An 18371-nucleotide genomic window follows, 5' to 3' on the forward strand; every position below is an offset into this window, starting at 1 on the left:
CACCCTCTTAGTTCCGTGTTACTAATTGCAGTTTATGGTACGGATCATCACGAGCAACCTCCAAAACATATCAATACATTTGTGTTAGAGGCAATGCAGACTTTTCTTCTCAGGACTCCTACAACTCGTATTTGTGAACGAGGCCCAATGCTTCAAATTAATTGCACTATTTTATAAGTCGTTTCTTGATGTAAGTACTAATGTCGTTTGGTGTCAATAGTTTCTTCTTTTTGTCTTATGCTGTTTTAGTAAGTTCTGTACGGAAACTGACTGTGAGTTACCAACGAAAATATCACATTTGTTTATATATTTTCATGTTACATATTTCTGAAAATCTGTTATATTTGCAACCTATAGCCTTCTCAAAATTTAATTTTATTCAGCTATAATTGTTAATTTGTCTGCATATTTAAGAACCTACATGTTTATCCTGTCTAAAACTGCTATTTCATCACACGTTTCTTCACATTTATTTCTTATAACTTCATCGTAGGTGTTGAATTGTAAGGAGGAAAGCTGCACCTAGGCTAAACACAGGCCTTTTAACCTAGTTTCTGCAGTAGGTGTGTTACTTTCCTGTCTCTATGAGCCAATGTAAAGCAGTTCAGAATCTATTCCGTTTTAGACCGCACAATCGAAAGTAATTCCTTCGTCAATAGATTCCACAAAACTTTGGGAATATTTTGTCTAATATAATTATAGCTTGCCTAGTTCCCTACACTGTTGTAAATCTACATTGATTTTCAGTCAAGTTTTGAAGTTGAGTATAGGGTACAGCGAGGATGGTAAATCCTCTGAAACGTGCACGACAGCAAAATATTAGCACAAAACAAAACTCTCAATTTACTACTAAAGGAAGCTAATACAAAAACAATAAAATCCCATACAACAGTAATTTAATTTTTATTCACAATATGTTCTTAGCAAGCCACATTATCTGAAACAGTTTTAGAGAATAATGTAACGTTTGGAAAATCTATCATTCGCATCTCCCATTGTGAAGAAGATAAGAGTCATCAGTTGGTGATCTTTCGGACGAACTCGTTGAGGGCCGAGAAAACTTTTAAGTCACTCTTTTACATAGGAATGTTCTCGTGCCAGAAGTCCATGCGCCCCTGGTCTTTGTTCTGCCTCAGCTCGTAGTCCGTCGTGATGTGCAAGTAGTTTGTCGACGACACACTGAAAGGCTCCCACACGACGCTGTCGTTACCATTGTTTGGATCTCTGAAACATTACACTAGTCTCACTATCAGAAACTGATTAGCGCATAGATTCGTTCAACAGAACTCAATTTTGAGAGGAAAATAGTTGCAGAAACAGAATCAGAAATAATATCTTTCGGGTGAAGTGTGTAAACTACGAAATTGTACTTCTCAATCCATATACCGTTCTTTTTCCATTCATTACACGCATAACATGTACGGAGAAGCAAACCTGTACCTGTGACATGAACTGTAAATTAAATTTTGACTACATAGTCTACGGTAAGCAGCGACCTGATTTTATACGAGGGTTGACTGAAAAATAATGCTTAGACATTCGTAACTCTTCAACAGTTGGCAGCATTGGTTTGCGGCAGGTACTGGCTTGTTCCGTAGCCACTTCTCTACAGTTCCAGTTGGCCGTAAGCCTTAGCATTGAACGGTTGTGTTGTTACTGTGTAAATTATGGAACCTTGCGCAGACTGTCAGTCAATGCTATTTCAGCAACGTGCAGTCAGGGAGTTCTTGACAGCAGAAGTTGTCACCCCAAGGAGATTCATTAGAGAGTGAAAGCAGTTTATGGCGATTGTGTTTATGTGACTACTGTGCGTCGCTGGGCGAGTAAGTTTAAAGATGTTGAGGCGGGAACATCTGACCTGCGTGACAAACAAAGAGTTGGACGACCTGTGACAGCAACCACCGAGTTTCACAAGCAAAATGTGGACAGATTGATTCAGGACGATCGTCGTATCACTCAGAGAGAAATTGCAAGCACAATCGGCATCCCACAAGAACGTGTGGGTCACACTATTGCTTTGCTTGGCTATCGAAAGATCTGTGCACGATGGGTACCCCAGATGCTGACTCCTGAAATGAAAGCGCACAGACTCGAAATTTGCCAGGAACTTCTCTTGCGTTACGATAATGAAGGTGACGTCTTTCTCCATTCAGTTGTGACAGGAGACGAAACATCATTATGTTTCTGATGAAGACATTACCAGCAGCTATGTCATCCGGTCGTGAAAGCCTTCATTCTATGAACGCATGAAGATGTTTTTACTATACGGACATAAAGCTCTATAAAGAAAAGACTAGAAAATTTCAAGTAACTGCGAAACAGTTTTTGTAAAGTATAAATGACATTTCAAACTGCTAGCTGTAGTAGACACGCTACACTAGTTGTGGAGCAACTTTTAACTGTTAGAAGCTTGCCGCTACATTTGCACTCGTTAATCTGTGAATAACCACATCCCTTCTCAAATACTTTAACTGCACTATTTGGAAACCGATTTCCTCTCAAAATTCAGAATATATGGCGTGAATATTAAACTAGAATTAAATAGATAGATTTCGGTAACTACGTGGGTAATCCCAAAAGTAAGGTCTCCTATTTTTTGTAAGTACATAGACCTGCTTATTTCTACAATGGTTTACATCAGATTACAGCTTTAACATTTAGCTATTTTTCGACATAATCACCATTTCTGTCGATGCATTTTTGTAGAAGCTGTGGCAGTTTTTGTATGCTCAAGTCATACCAGCTAGCCGCCATGCTGTTCAGAAAGTTATGAACCTTTTTCTTCACCTCGTCGTCGGAGTTGAATCACTTTCCGGCCAAGGGTTCTTTTAACCTAGGGAACAGGTGATAGTCACTGGGCGCCAAGTCAGGAATATAGTGTGAATGGGCGATTATGTTCCACTAAAACTGTTGCAGGAGAGCAACGGTTTGCCGAGCGATGTGTGGGCAAGCGTTGTCATTGAGAATGTGTACGCCCTTGCTCAGCATTCCTCTTCTCCGGTTCTGAATTGACCGTTTGAGTTTTCCCAGAGTCTCAAAGTACCTTTCAGTGTTCATTGTGGTCCCAGCGATTCAGCTCCGACGACGATATGAAAGGAGAGGTTCATAACATTCTGAGCAGCATGGCGGCTCGCTGGTATGACATGAGCATACAAAAACTGCCACAGCGTCTACAAAAATGCATCGACAGAAATGATGATTATGTCGAAAAATAGCTAAATGTTAAAGCTGTAAACTGATGTAAACCATTGTAGAAATAAACAGGTCTATGTACTTACAAAAAATAGGAGACCTTACTTTCGGGATTACCCTCGTATTACGCAAGTCGACAGTGTTTGAACTTGCATTTGTTCAACAGAGTTCATCAAAGCAACATTCATCTTTCAGCTACATACTAGTGGACATGGTTTTATGGGTTTGGTTTTTTTCTCGTCTTTGGTGTAAACATACCCATATTTGATGAAACTGCTCCAGCTGTTCACCATTCTTTGGGTAAGGTCGCCTTCTACCGTCCCTGGTTCCCATTCTACAGCACTGTCGTTTCTGTGGAAGATGAACGCTAATTCTGCTGCGTGTGGACTACCTACAAAAGAAATTTGAAGCATTGACATTTCTATATATCTTACCAAGCAATTGAATCTTAGTACTTTAAATTTTGTTTTAATTTACATGAAATGACATTGTAATTGCTCATAGTTGGATCCATTTAAGAAGAGTATCTAGCATTTACAGCCATCTATAACACGGCAATGGAAGGTGGTACCAAGAAAAACTGCTGACTAGCTCATCACAATAATGAGAATGATTCCTGTTACACTCTCTCTCTCTCTCTCTCTCTCTCTGTCTGTCTCTCTCTCTCTCTCTCTCTCACACACACACACACACATACACACACACACTCACACAAGCACTCATGCACAGAAAGTCAGTATATCCACTCTCAAAAAAATGTGTATCATGTCTCACAAAATTTGAACTAAAATGAGAGCTAAAATAACAGTTCAGACACACAAGGCTTCATTATAACATACATTGAAACGCCAAAGATACTGATACAGGCATGCGTATTCAAATACAAGGACATGTAAACAGGCAGAAGATGGCACTGCAGTCGGCAACGCCTATATAAGACAAGTGTCTGGAGCATTTGTTAGATCTGTTACTGCTCCTACAGTGGTAGGTTAACAACATTTAAGTGAGTTTGAACGTTATAGTAGGCGCACCAGTGGTAGGACACAGCATGTCCTAGGTAGCGATGAAGTGGGGATTTTCCCGTACACCATTTCATGAGTGTACCTTGAATATCAGGAATCCGGTAAAACGTCAAATCTCCGACATTGCAACAACGATACCAGTGACGACTGAAGAGATTCGTTCAACGTTGCAGAAGTGCAACCCTTCCACAAATTGCTGCAGATTTCAATGGTGGGCCATCAGCAAGTGTCAGTGTGCGAATCATTCAACGAAACATGATCGATATGGGCATTCATAGCCAAAGGCCCACTCGTGTACCCTTGGTGACTGACGACATAAAGCATTACGCCTCGTCTGGGCCCGTCAACAGTGGCCTTTTGATGACTGGAAACTTGTTGCCTGGACGGATGAGTGTCGTTTCAAATTGTAGTGAGCGGATGGACGTCATGAATCCATGGACCGTGCACGTCAACAGGGGACTGTTCAGGCTGGTGCAGGCTCTGCTGTCGTGTGGGATGTGTGCACTTGGAGTGATATGGGACCCCTAATACGTCTAGATACGACTCTGACAGGTGACACATACGTACGCATCGTGTCTGATCACCTGCATCCATTCATGTCCATTGTGCATTCCAACGGACTTTGGCAATTCCAGCAGGACAATGCGACACCCCATAAGTCCAGATTTACTACACAGTGGCTCCAGGAACACTCTTATGAGTTTAAACACTTATGCTGGCCACCAGACTCCCCAGACATGAACATTATTGATCATGTCTGAGATGCCCTGCAACCTGCAGTTCAGAAAAAGTCTCTACTGCTTCGTACTCAGATTTATGGACAGCCCTGCTCAATTCATGGTGTCATTTCCCTACAGCTCTACTTCAAACATTATTCGAGTCCATGCCACGTCGCGTTGTGGCACTTTTGCGTGCTCGCGGGGGCCATATACGATATTAGGCAGATGTACCGGGTTCTTTGGCTATTTAGTGTAACTGTACCGCGGAAAAGTGGCTGATTCTAGGTGGTAACAAGAGATCCCATGGCGATTATTCACCGACACGTCTTTGTCTTGGAATATCATTCATTGGGGAAGAGTTGTCTTCAGTGATGAGTCGCGCTGAGAAATGAGCGCCGATGACCAGCGAAGAGATGTCTGGAGACGCCCGGTACAACAGTGGGATACCAACCTGGCTACTGCCATCTAAGCGATCTGATGGCCGGGAGTGATGGTCTGAGGTGTCATTTCTTTCCATAGCAGGACCACCTTGGTTATCATCAACAGCACCCCTACAACACATTGGTACGTATATTCCAAACACCTCATTTTGTTGCACTTCAGGCCAAGCCATTCTGGGATTGCATTTCACCAAAATAATGCCCGCCCGCAAACGGCAAGAGATTGTAGTGCTTGTCGTTGTCCTTGGAAAACCCTACCTTGGACAGCATATTCACCTAATCTCTACCCAACTGCGAATATTTGGATAATTATGGTCAGGGCCCTCCAACGATCTCGGAATTTTGACGATCTAACTCGCCAATTGGACAAAATTTGGCGCAGTATTTCTCAGGAAGACGCCCAACAACTCTGTCAGTCAATTCAAAACCTCATAGCTGCTTGCATAAGGGCCAGAGGTGAACCAACACATTATTGACTTCCTTAATTTGTGAAACTCTTTCTGGTAGATAAATGATACAATATTTCTGAAATTATAATCATTTGTTTCTCTGTACACGTACATCACAACTATCGATTTCTGGCCCATTCGGATAATTCCTTCGTGGTACGACATTTCTTTTTTTTTTTTTTTGTCTTCGAATATATCTCAGAAGAAGTGTTTGGAACTCTATATGCCTGTTACCATGTCCATGATTGGACTTTTACGAGCAACTACGCTGAAAGAGGCGTGAAGTGACTCATAATATGAAAGGTGTTGCACTCTAAAGTGGTTGTGGTTGTTGTAGTAGTCTTCAGTCCAGAAACTGGTTGGATGCAGCTCTCCATGCTACTCTATCCTGTGCAAGCTTCTTCATCTCCCAGTACCTACTGCAACCTACATCCTTCTGAATCTGCTTAGTGTATTCGTCTCTTCGTCTCCCTCTACGATTTTTACCTTCCACGCTGCCCTCCAGTACTAAATTGGTGATCCCTTGATGTCTCCTACCAACCGATCCCTCTTCTAGTCAAGTTATGCCACAAATTTCTCTTATCCCCAATTCAATTCAATACCTCCACATTAGTTATGTGATCTACCCATTTAATCTTCAGCATTCTTCTGTAGTACCACATTTCAAAAGCTTCTTTTCTCATCTTGTCCAAACTATTTATCGTCCACGTTTCACTTCCATACATGGCTACACTCCATACAAATACTTTCAGAAACGACTTCCTGATTAGTAAATCTATACTTGATGTTAACAAATTTCTCTTCTTGAAAAACGCTTTCCTTGCCATTGCTAGTCTACATTTTATATCGTTTCTACTTCGACCATCATCAGTTATTTTTCTCCCCAAATAGCAAAACTCATTTACTACTTTAAGCGTCTCGTTTCCTAATCTAATACCCTCAGCATTACCCGATTTAATTCGACAACATTCCATTATTCTCGGTTTTCTTTTGTTGATGTTCATCTTTTTTCTTCCTTTCAAGACACTATCCAAGGTGCTCTTCCAAGTCCTTTGCTGTCTCTGACAGAATTACAATGTCATCGGCGAACCTCGAAGTTTTTATTTCTTCTGCATGGATTTTAATACCTACTCCGAATTATTCTTTTGTTTCCTTTACTGCTTGCTCAATATACAGATTGAATAACATCGGGGATAGTCTACAACCCTGTCTCTCTCCCTTCATAATCACTGCTTCCTTTTCATGCCCCTCGACGCTTATAACCGCCATCTGGTTTCTGCACTAATTGTAAATAGCCTTTTTCTCCCTCTATTTTACCCCTGCCACCTTCAGAATTTTAATGAGAGTACTCCAGTTAACATTGTCAATGCCTTTCTCTAAGTCTACAAATGCCAGAAAAGTAGGTTTGCCTTTCCCTAATCTATCTTCTAAGATAAATCGTAGGGTCAGTATTGCCTCACGTGTTCCATCATTTCTACGGAATCCAAACTGATCTTCCCCGAGGTCAGCTTCTACCAGTTTTTCCATTCGTCTGTAAAGAATTCGTGTTTGTATTTTGCAGGCGTCGCTTATTGAACAGATAGTTCGATAATATTCAGATCTGTCAACCCCTGCTTCCTTCGGGATTGGAATTATTATATTCTTTTTGAAGTCTGAGGGCATTTCGCCTGTCTCATACATCTTGCTCACCAGATGGTAGAGTTTTGTCAGGACTAGCTCTCCCAAGGCTATCAGTAGTTCTAATGGAATGCTGTCTATTCCCGAGGCCTTTTTTCGACTTAGGTCTTTCAGTGCTCTGTCAAACTCTTCACGCAGTATCGTATCTCCCATATCATCTTCATCTACATCCTCTTCCATTTCCATAATATTGTCTTCAAGTACATAGCCCTTGTATAGATCCTCCATATACTCCTTCCACCCTTCTGCTTTCCCTTCTTTGCTTAGAACTGGGTTTCCATCTGGGCTCTTGATATTCATACAAGTGGTTCCCTTTTCTCCAAAGGTTTCTTTTATTTTCATGTAGGCAGTATCATCTTACACGTAGTGAGATAGGACTCTACATCCTTTCATTTGTCCTCTTGCCATCCCTGCTTAGCCATTTTACACTTCCTGTCGATCTCATTTTTGGGACGTTTGTACTCCTTTTTGCCTGCTTCATTTACTGCATTTTTGTATTTTCTCCTTCCATCAATTAAATTCAATATATCTTCTGTTACCCAAGGATTTCTACTAGCACTCGTCTTTTTACCTACTTGAGCCTCTGCTGCCTTCACTATTTCATCCCTCAAAGCTGAGCATTCTTCTTCTACTGTATTTCTTTCCCCCATTCTTGTCAATTGTTCCCTTCTGCTCTCCCTGAAACTGTCTACAGCCTCTGGTTCTGTCAGTTTATCCAAGTCTCAGCTCCGTAAATTCCAACCTTTTTATAGTTTCTTCATTTTTAATCTGCAGTTCATAACCAATAGATTGTGGTCAGAGTTCACATCTGCCTCTGTAAATGTCTTACAATTTAAAACCTGGTTCCTAAATCTCTGTCTTACCATTATATAATCTATCTGATACCTTCTATTATCTCCAGGCCTCCTCCATGTATACAACTTTCTTTCATGGTCCTTGAACAAAGTGTTAGCTATCATTAAGTTATGCTCTGTGCAAAATTCTACCAGGCAATTTCCTCTTTCATTTCTTACCCCCTTCCATATTCACCTACTACGTTTCCTTCTCTTCCTTTTCCTGCTATCGAATTCTACTCACCCATGACTATTAAGTTTTGCGTCCCTTCACTATCTGAATTATTTCCTTTATCTCATCATACATTTCATCAATTTCTTCGTCATCTGCGGAACTAGTGGACATATAAACTTGTACTACTGCCGTAGGCGTGGGCTTCGTTTCGATTTTGATTACAGTAATGCGTTCACTATGCCGTTTGTAGTAGCTTACCCGCACTCCTATTTTTTTATTCATTATTAAACCTACTCCAGCGTTACCTCTATTTGATTTTGTATTTATAACCCTGTATTTACCTGACCAGAAGTAGTCCTCACCCGGAGATCCGAATGGGGGACTATTTTACCTCCAGAATATTTTATCCAAGAGGACGCCAGTGTCATTTAACCATACAGTAAAGCTGCATGCCCTCGGGAAAAATTAAATCTGTAGTTTCCCCTTGCTTTCAGCCATTCGCAGTACCAGCACAGCCAGACCATTTTGGTTAGTGTTACAAGGCCAGAATAGTCAATCGTCCAAACTGCTGCCCCTGCAACTACTGAAAAGGCTGCTGCCCCTCTTCAGGAACCACATGTTTGTCCGGCCTCCGTTGTGGTTGAACCTATGGTTCGGCTATCTGTATCGCTGAGGCACGCAAGCCCCCCCACCAACGCCAAGGTTCATAGAGGGGGGGGGGGGTTCTAAAGTGGTATTTGGTATAAATAGATTTCAAATGTGAGATTAAATGCAACCTCCGACAGAAATTGTGATTTTGCCTTTCTAAGCTGGGATTTGAGTAGGTAGACTGTGAGAGTTCTGGGACAAAGAAAGTCGTCGGTGATGTCATCGTTGAGTCATCGGATTTCCTGCCCCCCCCCCCCTTTACATAGGCAAAGGACTCTATGTGTAAAATGACAAGAAATTCAAAAACAAGCAGGAAATTCAAAATAGCCCAACTGCACTAAAGTGTCTTTGTCCCACTCACATAATGTCACTGTGGAAGTAGGGCTGTTGTCTTAAGTATAAATTGGCAGAAAATAAAATATTCCAAGATAGTGCATTGCCCTGTTGGTGGAGGTAGATCACTTGTGCAAAATACATAATTGAAGACGGCGACTGGGTTTTTGCCCTGATGTAACTGTGGAAGTAGGTCATGTGTGCTAAGTATAGACTCAAAGATGGTCGACCTGGGATATGGACACAGTCTCTATGAAGTCATAATCCAAGATGCTGGGATAAAATGAAGTAACATGTCTGCTGTCCTACTACATGTTTTCCCCAAACTATTATTCACTCTGACTTTTATGGCTATTTATAGTAGTCAGGTCACTTACAGAATTCCAGGTTTCTCCACCTCTAATGTCACCATTTAAACAATTGTCACCCTGAATTTAAGTTTGGTAGGAAATGCAAAATGGCCAACACATATGTCACACTACATGTGTTATTTAAATTCGAAAATCGTAAAGCCACTTTCCCCCAAGTTTAAACCACCGCCTTTCTAGCAATACAGTTTGAATCATTATGCCTCCACACCAGTTCTATAAACTTAATATGATAAGAAAATCCAAGTATGCTGGTTTTCATAACTAGAGCACTTGTCCTAACCTTAAAAATGTCTATTCCACTGATGTAGCCCGTATAGGTGTCGCGTTCATCTTTAGTTAGAATAGGATAGAAACAATTGTGTCTTTATTTAACATCACACTGGGCAAGGGCTCTGCTTTTCGCTTCGCCGTTGCCACAAAGTCGACACGAACACTCGCCGGACTGTGTTGGGCAACAGCAGCCACCACTGTGCCGCTATCAGCCAGAGTAGAGGCCAACTGACCACTTTCAGCTGAGAGCCAATATCACCACGAACCTCCACTGCACTCCAAAAGACGTAATGCGGCACCTGAATGCACCCCTACAGAGAGGCTGCTTCCTGAGTCTAGGGCAGCTGGCACCACATATGCTATTAGGAAAGCAGGTGGACATCCTTCACCTTGCAGGGTAAATTGGTCATTGCCCAGGTGAGGATAGTCTTTTAACGTATGACGGCAAGATTGCTCTGTGACCGCCATATGCAGAGAGATTGATCGAGTACTATGCGCGAGGGTACTTCTGGTGTCAGTGGGCTATGGCAGCAGACGAGCGACGTGATTGCCTTTGCTAACACCATGACATCACCTTCAGCGGCTCTCCTGGACCCTCCACGACTGGTCAGATGAGTCCCGACTTCAGTTGGTAAGAACTGATGCTAGGGTTCGAGTGGGGTGCAGACTTCGCGAAGCCATGCACCAAAGTTGTCCACACGATGCTGAGCGAGTTAGTGGTGGCTCCATAATGGTGTGGGCTGTCTTTACGTGGAATGGACTACGTGCTCTGGTCCAACTGAACCGATCATTGACTGAAAATGGTTACGCTCGGCAACCTGGGAGACAGTTTGCAAACATCCATTGACTTCATGCTACCTGATACGTGGGGAGGCGCCGGCGCCAGTTGCTTTCTCCGTTCGATTCACCCAGATCAATTGTTTCCCTCTGGCGTTGCTTATCTTTGCCTCGTTGGCCGGTGGTGGTGCTGATGGGCTGGCGGGCAGACTGGGTTTTGGCTTTGGAACGGCTGGTATGTGTCGCTCCACAGAGGGTGAAACTTGTGTTTGCGTGGAGTTAGCTGGAATTGACCGGTGTATGTGTCTCGGAGTGCGGAAGCGGGCCAGTTATTGCAAGTTCTTGAAACGTGACTGGGTCATGGTCTTCTAAACAGGACGCTGAGCAATGTGTTACACATTTTTAATAGTGGCATAGAACTATGTACCACGCAGCTGTCTACTGAAGAAGTAGACATTCAAGCTTTCTAGTTTTGCAATCGGGCCTACCTGTGTTATCACTAGCTTCTACCTTTTCTTATGAGTGTCAATATTGTATTGGAACTGTGACGTACTGGTGTAATAATATTATGCTTTGTATTATCGTTGCCCTTTTAAAACTAGTCTGTTTGTGCTGGGGCAATTTTACATATTTTGAAATTTGAAGTCTACAGTTAATGCTTTTAACCATTTTTAATTTGCCTTTGTCTTGATGTGATCTGTCTTTGCAGAATTTTATCTTACTATATTCTGGGGTTGTTAACATTGTTTCTTTTGGCTGTGGCTGTGTGTTTGTGCTTTTCTGTTGCAGCACTGCAGCGGGCACCTAGTCCATGTCTAAATCGATGTCCGGAGTATGACCTTCAAAACTATAAAGGAAGGAGACTAGTGTTCTGAATTATATCTTACGTGCAGCGGGAGTTGAACTTAGAGAAATACTTGATGGGTTGCGGAAACTGGAAATTATGTGAATCGTCCTCTTCTGCTTGCCCAGGTGACCTATTTAAAAGAATCTTATTTCACCTTTATTATTCAAGTGTCCCTTGTTAAATGAAACTGATTTTACCTTTTATTATTGAAATGGTTACAGATAGTATACAAGTTATAAGAAGTTCTTGTTTACAAGTAATTCAATCAGAAAGGTTTTGTGTAATGTACTTTTTGACTTGTGTATCCTGTTCAAAAGAAACTTGTTTCACCTTTATTGTTCAAGTGCCCTTGTTAAATGAATTTGATTTCACCTTTTATTATTGAAGCGCTTATAAGAAGTTCTTGTTTGCACCTAATTCCATTAGAAAGGTATTGTGTAATATATTTTTCTGATTTGTGAATAATAGACACTTGTAGAAAGTTTTTGGGTAAATACTGTGCCCTTTAGGTTAAACTGTTGATCAGTAATAAATTAGTTGTATCTTGCAAGTCCTCTGTAGGTATTATTTCACTTGTCACCGGTTTACACGTAACCAACACGTTTGTAAGACAGTTGTTATACACATACTGAGGAAGTAATATCTTCACTTTAGTCCTACAACACGCAAAGATATTCAAATATCGTTTGGGTTCCATCGAGCTTGTAATTTGGCGGACTTCGAATATCACCTAAAGGTTTAAGACAGGTCGGGTAGGAGAAGTACCTACTTATACGAGAGGCTAGTTTTCAAAGGGGATAGACGTGCCTGCAGCTGCTTTGAAAATTTTGGCAAAGTTTCAGCACTTATTCTGGCAAGTAAAAGTATGATAGAGAACATGGTCGTTAATATCCTATTTTTATAAATTTTCTGAGAGTTTGATTAGCCAAACCGAAACTACCCTGTTTACTATAAGTGACATTGTATGTTGCATCTGGTGCATCAGCCTCTGCTTAGAAACACTAGGTCAGTGACAAACGAATACGATGCGAATATTTAATTGTTAACAAGCTTATTGTTTTGCTATTTCTATTCGGTAGGTCGTTGGTTCCATATGGGTGATGTCTGTTACTAAGAATGTTTAGGTTGAATGAAGAGAATAGAAAAAGAAATATTAAAATTCGTACTAATAACATTGCGCTCGAAAAGTTTTACTTTCTGTTTAGCCCTGTCTTGGCTTCAGTACTTCTGACTTTTCTACATGAATATACCGTACAGTTTTTTTGGCAAAGAGCTGTCCTCATTTATTTGGACAACTTAGATTTGACTTGTATAACAAACATACAACAGACTAACGAATAAAATATGTTTAGGGAGACGCACATTGCGTTTAATTATTACAGCTATTTTTGAATTGGTTGCATTGCTCATTGCCCTCCACGAGACAGCGAATTTGTGGACTTTTTGAGGTAAGTGAGCAATGAGCAAACCTGAAACCATTGCAAGCTTTTTCTCTAATTCCGTAATGTTTCGACATACGGTACTGGTTATTTTTATGTAATACTAATTGAAAAAAAAAGAGAGAGCAACAGAGATTATGAAAGCGAGTTCCTTTCTAACGCAAATTCAAGCATTTGCACGCACTGAAATGCTGTAACGCATAGACGTTTGTAAATTAAGATTTGTTCAAACGTTCATTACCAACTACGTAAAAATGATAGGCAGAAAGGAGCTATCAGCCGTTTACCGTAAGTGGTGTTGCCTAAATTGGCGCCGCGGTAGTCGAAGAGGTAGTAGAATACTGGCAGCTCGGACAGCTGCGACACGTATCTCACCAGAGAGTCTGTCGGCTCTGCGAAGTGCTGGTCAGTCGCTAGCTGCAACACGCAAAAGTGTTTTACTTTATTTATTTATTTTTAGCTTTCGACAGCAAACATCATACAGCCAACAGTGGTTACAAGAGTACCATATTAACATAACTGCAATTTCCACGGTATAACAACAAAAAAGTTCCATGTACAAACGTAAGTTCTTAATGTAAAATAAAAACACTCAAAGACGAACACCACAGCCGTCAGTAGTTGCAATAGCGCCAAGTTAACATTAGTGCAATTTTCACAATAGAACAAGGATAAGAGTGTGAAGTACAATGATAAGTTCACAATATAACGCAAGTTCTTAACGCAAAGTTAAAACACAAAAAGATGTTCCACTTTTCGAACGAGATGGTCCCATTGGAGGACAAGATCCACACAACTTATAGATCAAAGTTGGACATCGGCGTCTTTTAAATAGTTCGCGAGCAGATAATTCTTACACACTGACAGAAAAAATTGCAACATCAGCAAACAGTTGCGCGACATAATTGAAGTTGGTAGGCATGTTTCTACATCTGAAAGACGACGTCTATTCAAATTTCGCGCCAGTCGTATAAGAGTGGAGTTAGTGGCACAAATCATTCATCATCATTTTCTTTGGGCCTTTGTCCCGCTTCAACGCTGGGTCGGCCTTATTACTACGGATGTGGCGGTGTTCGTTAAAGAGGGTGGCCAGATGCCCTTCCTGTCGCTACCCCGAACCCCCTGGGACGGAATCAGTGCGCCCCGGCTGTCTACGTCTAGTGTAAACCATGGTAGTACGAACGTTTTCAAATGTCTGCGAGTCGTGTAACTAAGGCGGAACGTGGGGCCCAGGTCGGTATTCTCCTAAAGGGATGAGGGAAACCGCCTAAAAACCATTTCCAGACTGGCCAGCATACCAGCCCTCGTCGTTAATCCGGCAGGCGGATTCGATCTGGGGCCAGCGCGCGTACCCGAGCCCAGGAAGCAGCGTATTAGTGCTCTTTTTTATGACCTGTTTAAGTATATTTAAATTTTATAATTAATAGTTCAACATTGCGGGCAATGACATAAAATGAAAAAAAATTGCGAGCAGCGGGAATCGAAACCGGGTCCGCTGCATGATAAGCCTTTACCTAATTTTTTATTTTTTTTATTTTTTTCCTGCCAACTTTTCTATGTATTTTTTAATTTTTTATTTTTTCTCTTTTTTATTTTTGTAAAAACTTCCGACACCTTTTTTCTATTTTTTTTTAATTTGCCCCCTTTTTTCCTGTCTTATTTTAAAGCCCCTTAGGAAAATGGAACTACCAAAAAAAACTAAGTGCCACCGCCACTTTTCATCCCATAACAAAAAAATCTGGTCCACTTCAGGCGTTGGCTCCTGACTAAACCTACCCCAGAGAGCTGCCTATATACCAGGGGAAATATGGGAAATCAAGGTTAGGGCTATTCTTACAAACAAAACAAAATCTTCCTTTTTCTGAATTTTATTTTTATTTACATTTATTTTTTGGTTATTTTTGTTGTGTAATTGATCAGAGGCCTTCTGCGCCCCGCTGGTAATATGTTGAGTCACGTCTTCTCGAAATTGATGTGTTCCGTTCACTTGTTCAGAAATGTTCATTGGTTGAAACAGGATACCTTCTTCTCTCTTGGCTTAACACATTCCAGCTGCGAGGCGGGTCGTGGAAAGCACTCCCAAGGAAGTTCGAGAAAAATTGTCTGTATTTTGGGTGACAGACAACGACATAATGACGTTCATTGAGGTATGTCCAAAAATCGAGTCACTCTCGGCTATACTGGCGGTTTGGAGCTAGTAGCGCAAATATGAGCATGCAAATCAGATTTGTTTTAATCACACTCTGTAACGATCGAGAGCGTTAGCAACCTTTGGTACTGGGCGTGCTGAGTTTGTGTTACTCAAAAATGCCTTTAAGGCGACCAAGCCGTCATTATCAACACCTCACTGACTTTGTTGCAGGTAGTGTAATAGAGTTACGAGAAGCTGCATGCTCCGTGTGCGGTACTGCAGAAAAAATTGGTAGGAATATAGCCACTTTATGTAATTCATGGCAGCGGTGGTCACGGGACTGTACAGTCGCAAGAAGATCGGGCTCCAGACAGCCACGTGGCACTACCAACACAGAAAATCAGCGAGTTCGGCTTCTGGCTCTGGCGCATCGTGATGCAGCTGCAGCAGCAATTTGAGCAGCTCCTGGCACCACAGCGACACAACGAACTGTTACAAATCGATTACTTCAAAGACAGCTCCGAGCCAGGACGCCCTGTGGTGTGCTTTCCACCGACCCCAAACCACCAACATTTGCGACTTCAGTGGTGTCAAGCGAGAGCTCATTGGATGGCAGAGTGGTCAGCTGGCACTGGCTCGCTGCCAGTGATGGCCGTGTGTTGGTTAGGAGGAGGCCAGTTGAGGACCTGCAACAAACCAGTCTGCTTGCTAGACTCAATGAAGCTATCCTTGGAGTTAAGGTCTGAGGTGTGATCTCGCATGACAGCAGGAGCACTCTCGTCGTCATCACAAGCACCCTAACTGCAAATTTCTACGTCAATCTGGTGATTCGACCTGTCGTGCTGCCATTCATGAACGGTATTCCATGGGGTGTTTTCCTGCAGGATAACGCTCGCCCACATACCGCTGTTGTAACCCAACATGCCCTACACAGTATCAACACGTTGCCTTGGCCTGCTCGATCACCAGATCTATCTCCAGTCAAGCACCTATGGGGCATCTTCGGATGACAACTCCAGAGTCATCCACAAACAGCGTTAACCATTCCTGCATTAATAGACCAAGTGGAATAGGCATGAAATTCCATCCCACAAACAGACATCCGGCAGCCGTGTAACACCATGCATGCATGTTTCCACTCTCACGTTCAACATTCTGGCTGTACTCCTATTATTAATGCACTAGCATTTCACATTTGCAACTGCTTGTCTCCCGCTTACGTTAACATGTGATCTTGCAAGGTTATTCGCTTAAATATGTTACCTAGACAAATGTATACCGGTATTTTCGTTACTCTACATTAATTATTTTTTGTTGTTGAGTTTTTTTGGTCAGTGTTTATATCGAACAGGTGAGAAAGTAACAGGTCGTAACCAAAGTTTTGTACAAGACCACCTGTGATTCAGATCCATTACCACCGTTACATCCTGATCACAGTGCCGAGAAGCTAAGATTTTCAGTCGTAACAGGTAGGCGGGGTAACACCCGTACCCAAGCTTCATGCTGATGAGAGATGTACATAACGTCTACAAAGCTTCACAGAGGTGAACCATGGCAGAGAAGAGACATTCGATTGTATGGCCACCAGATGGCCGTCCTTGTAGTGCTGGAATATGTGTCATTCACAATTCTGGTCGTGATAAGCAGCTTCCTTGACCATCGGGATGAAATCCTTACAAGCGATTGGTATTGCGCCGAACTGTACTTCCGTAATACTTCTCTCAGCGAGGAGAATGCCTTGGTGCCCTTTTATCCAAAGTAAGTGGGCGTCAAAGGCCAATGCCTTCACGTCTATTACGTCCTGTTTATCAAACGCTGGATGTTGTAGTTTCTGCAACACACTTTGGGAGTCCGCGAGGATAAATACAAGCTGGAAAGTCTGCGTTCAGTAATAAATAGTCACCCTCATGTCAGGTAACTCCACTGTGTAGATAGACGATTCCAGGCGGCAGTGCAAACATTTGGTATGTGTCGCTAGAGAGGCTGAAGGAAAAAAATATTTACTTGTAATGTTTGCAGCAGTTATTCTTAATGGGGAAATGAATTAAAGACAACTACAATGTAGGCTGAGGACAGCATCGATTTACCGTTATAGGGATACCTCAGGTTACTAGAAACTTCTCTCTCGACAGTGTACGAGACCAGGATGCTGGTCAGATGATGACGGGGACGAGGAAAATATTATCTTTCTTAATGGAGTATTCATCTAACAGCATTACTAAAATACACTCCTGGAAATGGAAAAAAGAACACATTGACACCGGTGTGTCAGACCCACCATACTTGCTCCGGACACTGCGAGAGGGCTGTACAAGCAATGATCACACGCACGGCACAGCGGACACACCAGGAACCGCGGTGTTGGCCGTCGAATGGCGCTAGCTGCGCAGCATTTGTGCACCGCCGCCGTCAGTGTCAGCCAGTTTGCCGTGGCATACGGAGCTCCATCGCAGTCTTTAACACTGGTAGCATGCCGCGACAGCGTGGACGTGAACCGTATGTGCAGTTGACGGACTTTGAGCGAGGGCGTATAGTGGGCATGCGGGAGGCCGGGTGGACGTACCGCCGAATTGCTCAACACGTGGGGCGTGACGTCTCCACAGTACATCGATGTTGTCGCCAGTGGTCGGCGGAAGGTGCACGTGCCCGTCGACCTGGGACCGGACCGCAGCGACGCACGGATGCACGCCAAGACCGTAGGATCCTACGCAGTGCCGTAGGGGACCGCACCGCCACTTCCCAGCAAATTAGGGACACTGTTGCTCCTGGGGTATCGGCGAGGACCATTCGCAACCGTCTCCATGAAGCTGGGCTACGGTCCCGCACACCGTTAGGCCGTCTTCCGCTCACGCCCCAACATCGTGCAGCCCGCCTCCAGTGGTGTCGCGACAGGCGTGAATGGAGGGACGAATGGAGACGTGTCGTCTTCAGCGATGAGAGTCGCTTCTGCCTTGGTGCCAATGATGGTCGTATGCGTGTTTGGCGCCGTGCAGGTGAGCGCCACAATCAGGACTGCATACGACCGAGGCACACAGGGCCAACACCCGG

General features: G+C 42.8%; 1 protein-coding gene across 1 annotated transcript in view; it reads right to left on the minus strand.

Moving 5' to 3' along the window:
• Nucleotides 1-922: 922 nt before the first annotated feature.
• Nucleotides 923-18371, minus strand: part of LOC126095015 (acetylcholinesterase-like) — a 123276-nt gene continuing 105827 nt past the window's right edge. The window contains exons 8-10 of the mRNA XM_049909674.1: nt 13480-13609; nt 3451-3583; nt 923-1224 (exon numbers count right to left, since the gene is read on the minus strand). Coding sequence (XP_049765631.1) covers nt 1077-1224; nt 3451-3583; nt 13480-13609 — 411 coding nt within the window. The 3' untranslated portion in view covers nt 923-1076. The remainder of the gene's footprint in view (nt 1225-3450; nt 3584-13479; nt 13610-18371) is intronic.

Source organism: Schistocerca cancellata, chromosome 8 (genome assembly GCF_023864275.1).
Source record: "Schistocerca cancellata isolate TAMUIC-IGC-003103 chromosome 8, iqSchCanc2.1, whole genome shotgun sequence".
NCBI classification, from domain to species: domain Eukaryota; kingdom Metazoa; phylum Arthropoda; class Insecta; order Orthoptera; family Acrididae; genus Schistocerca; species Schistocerca cancellata.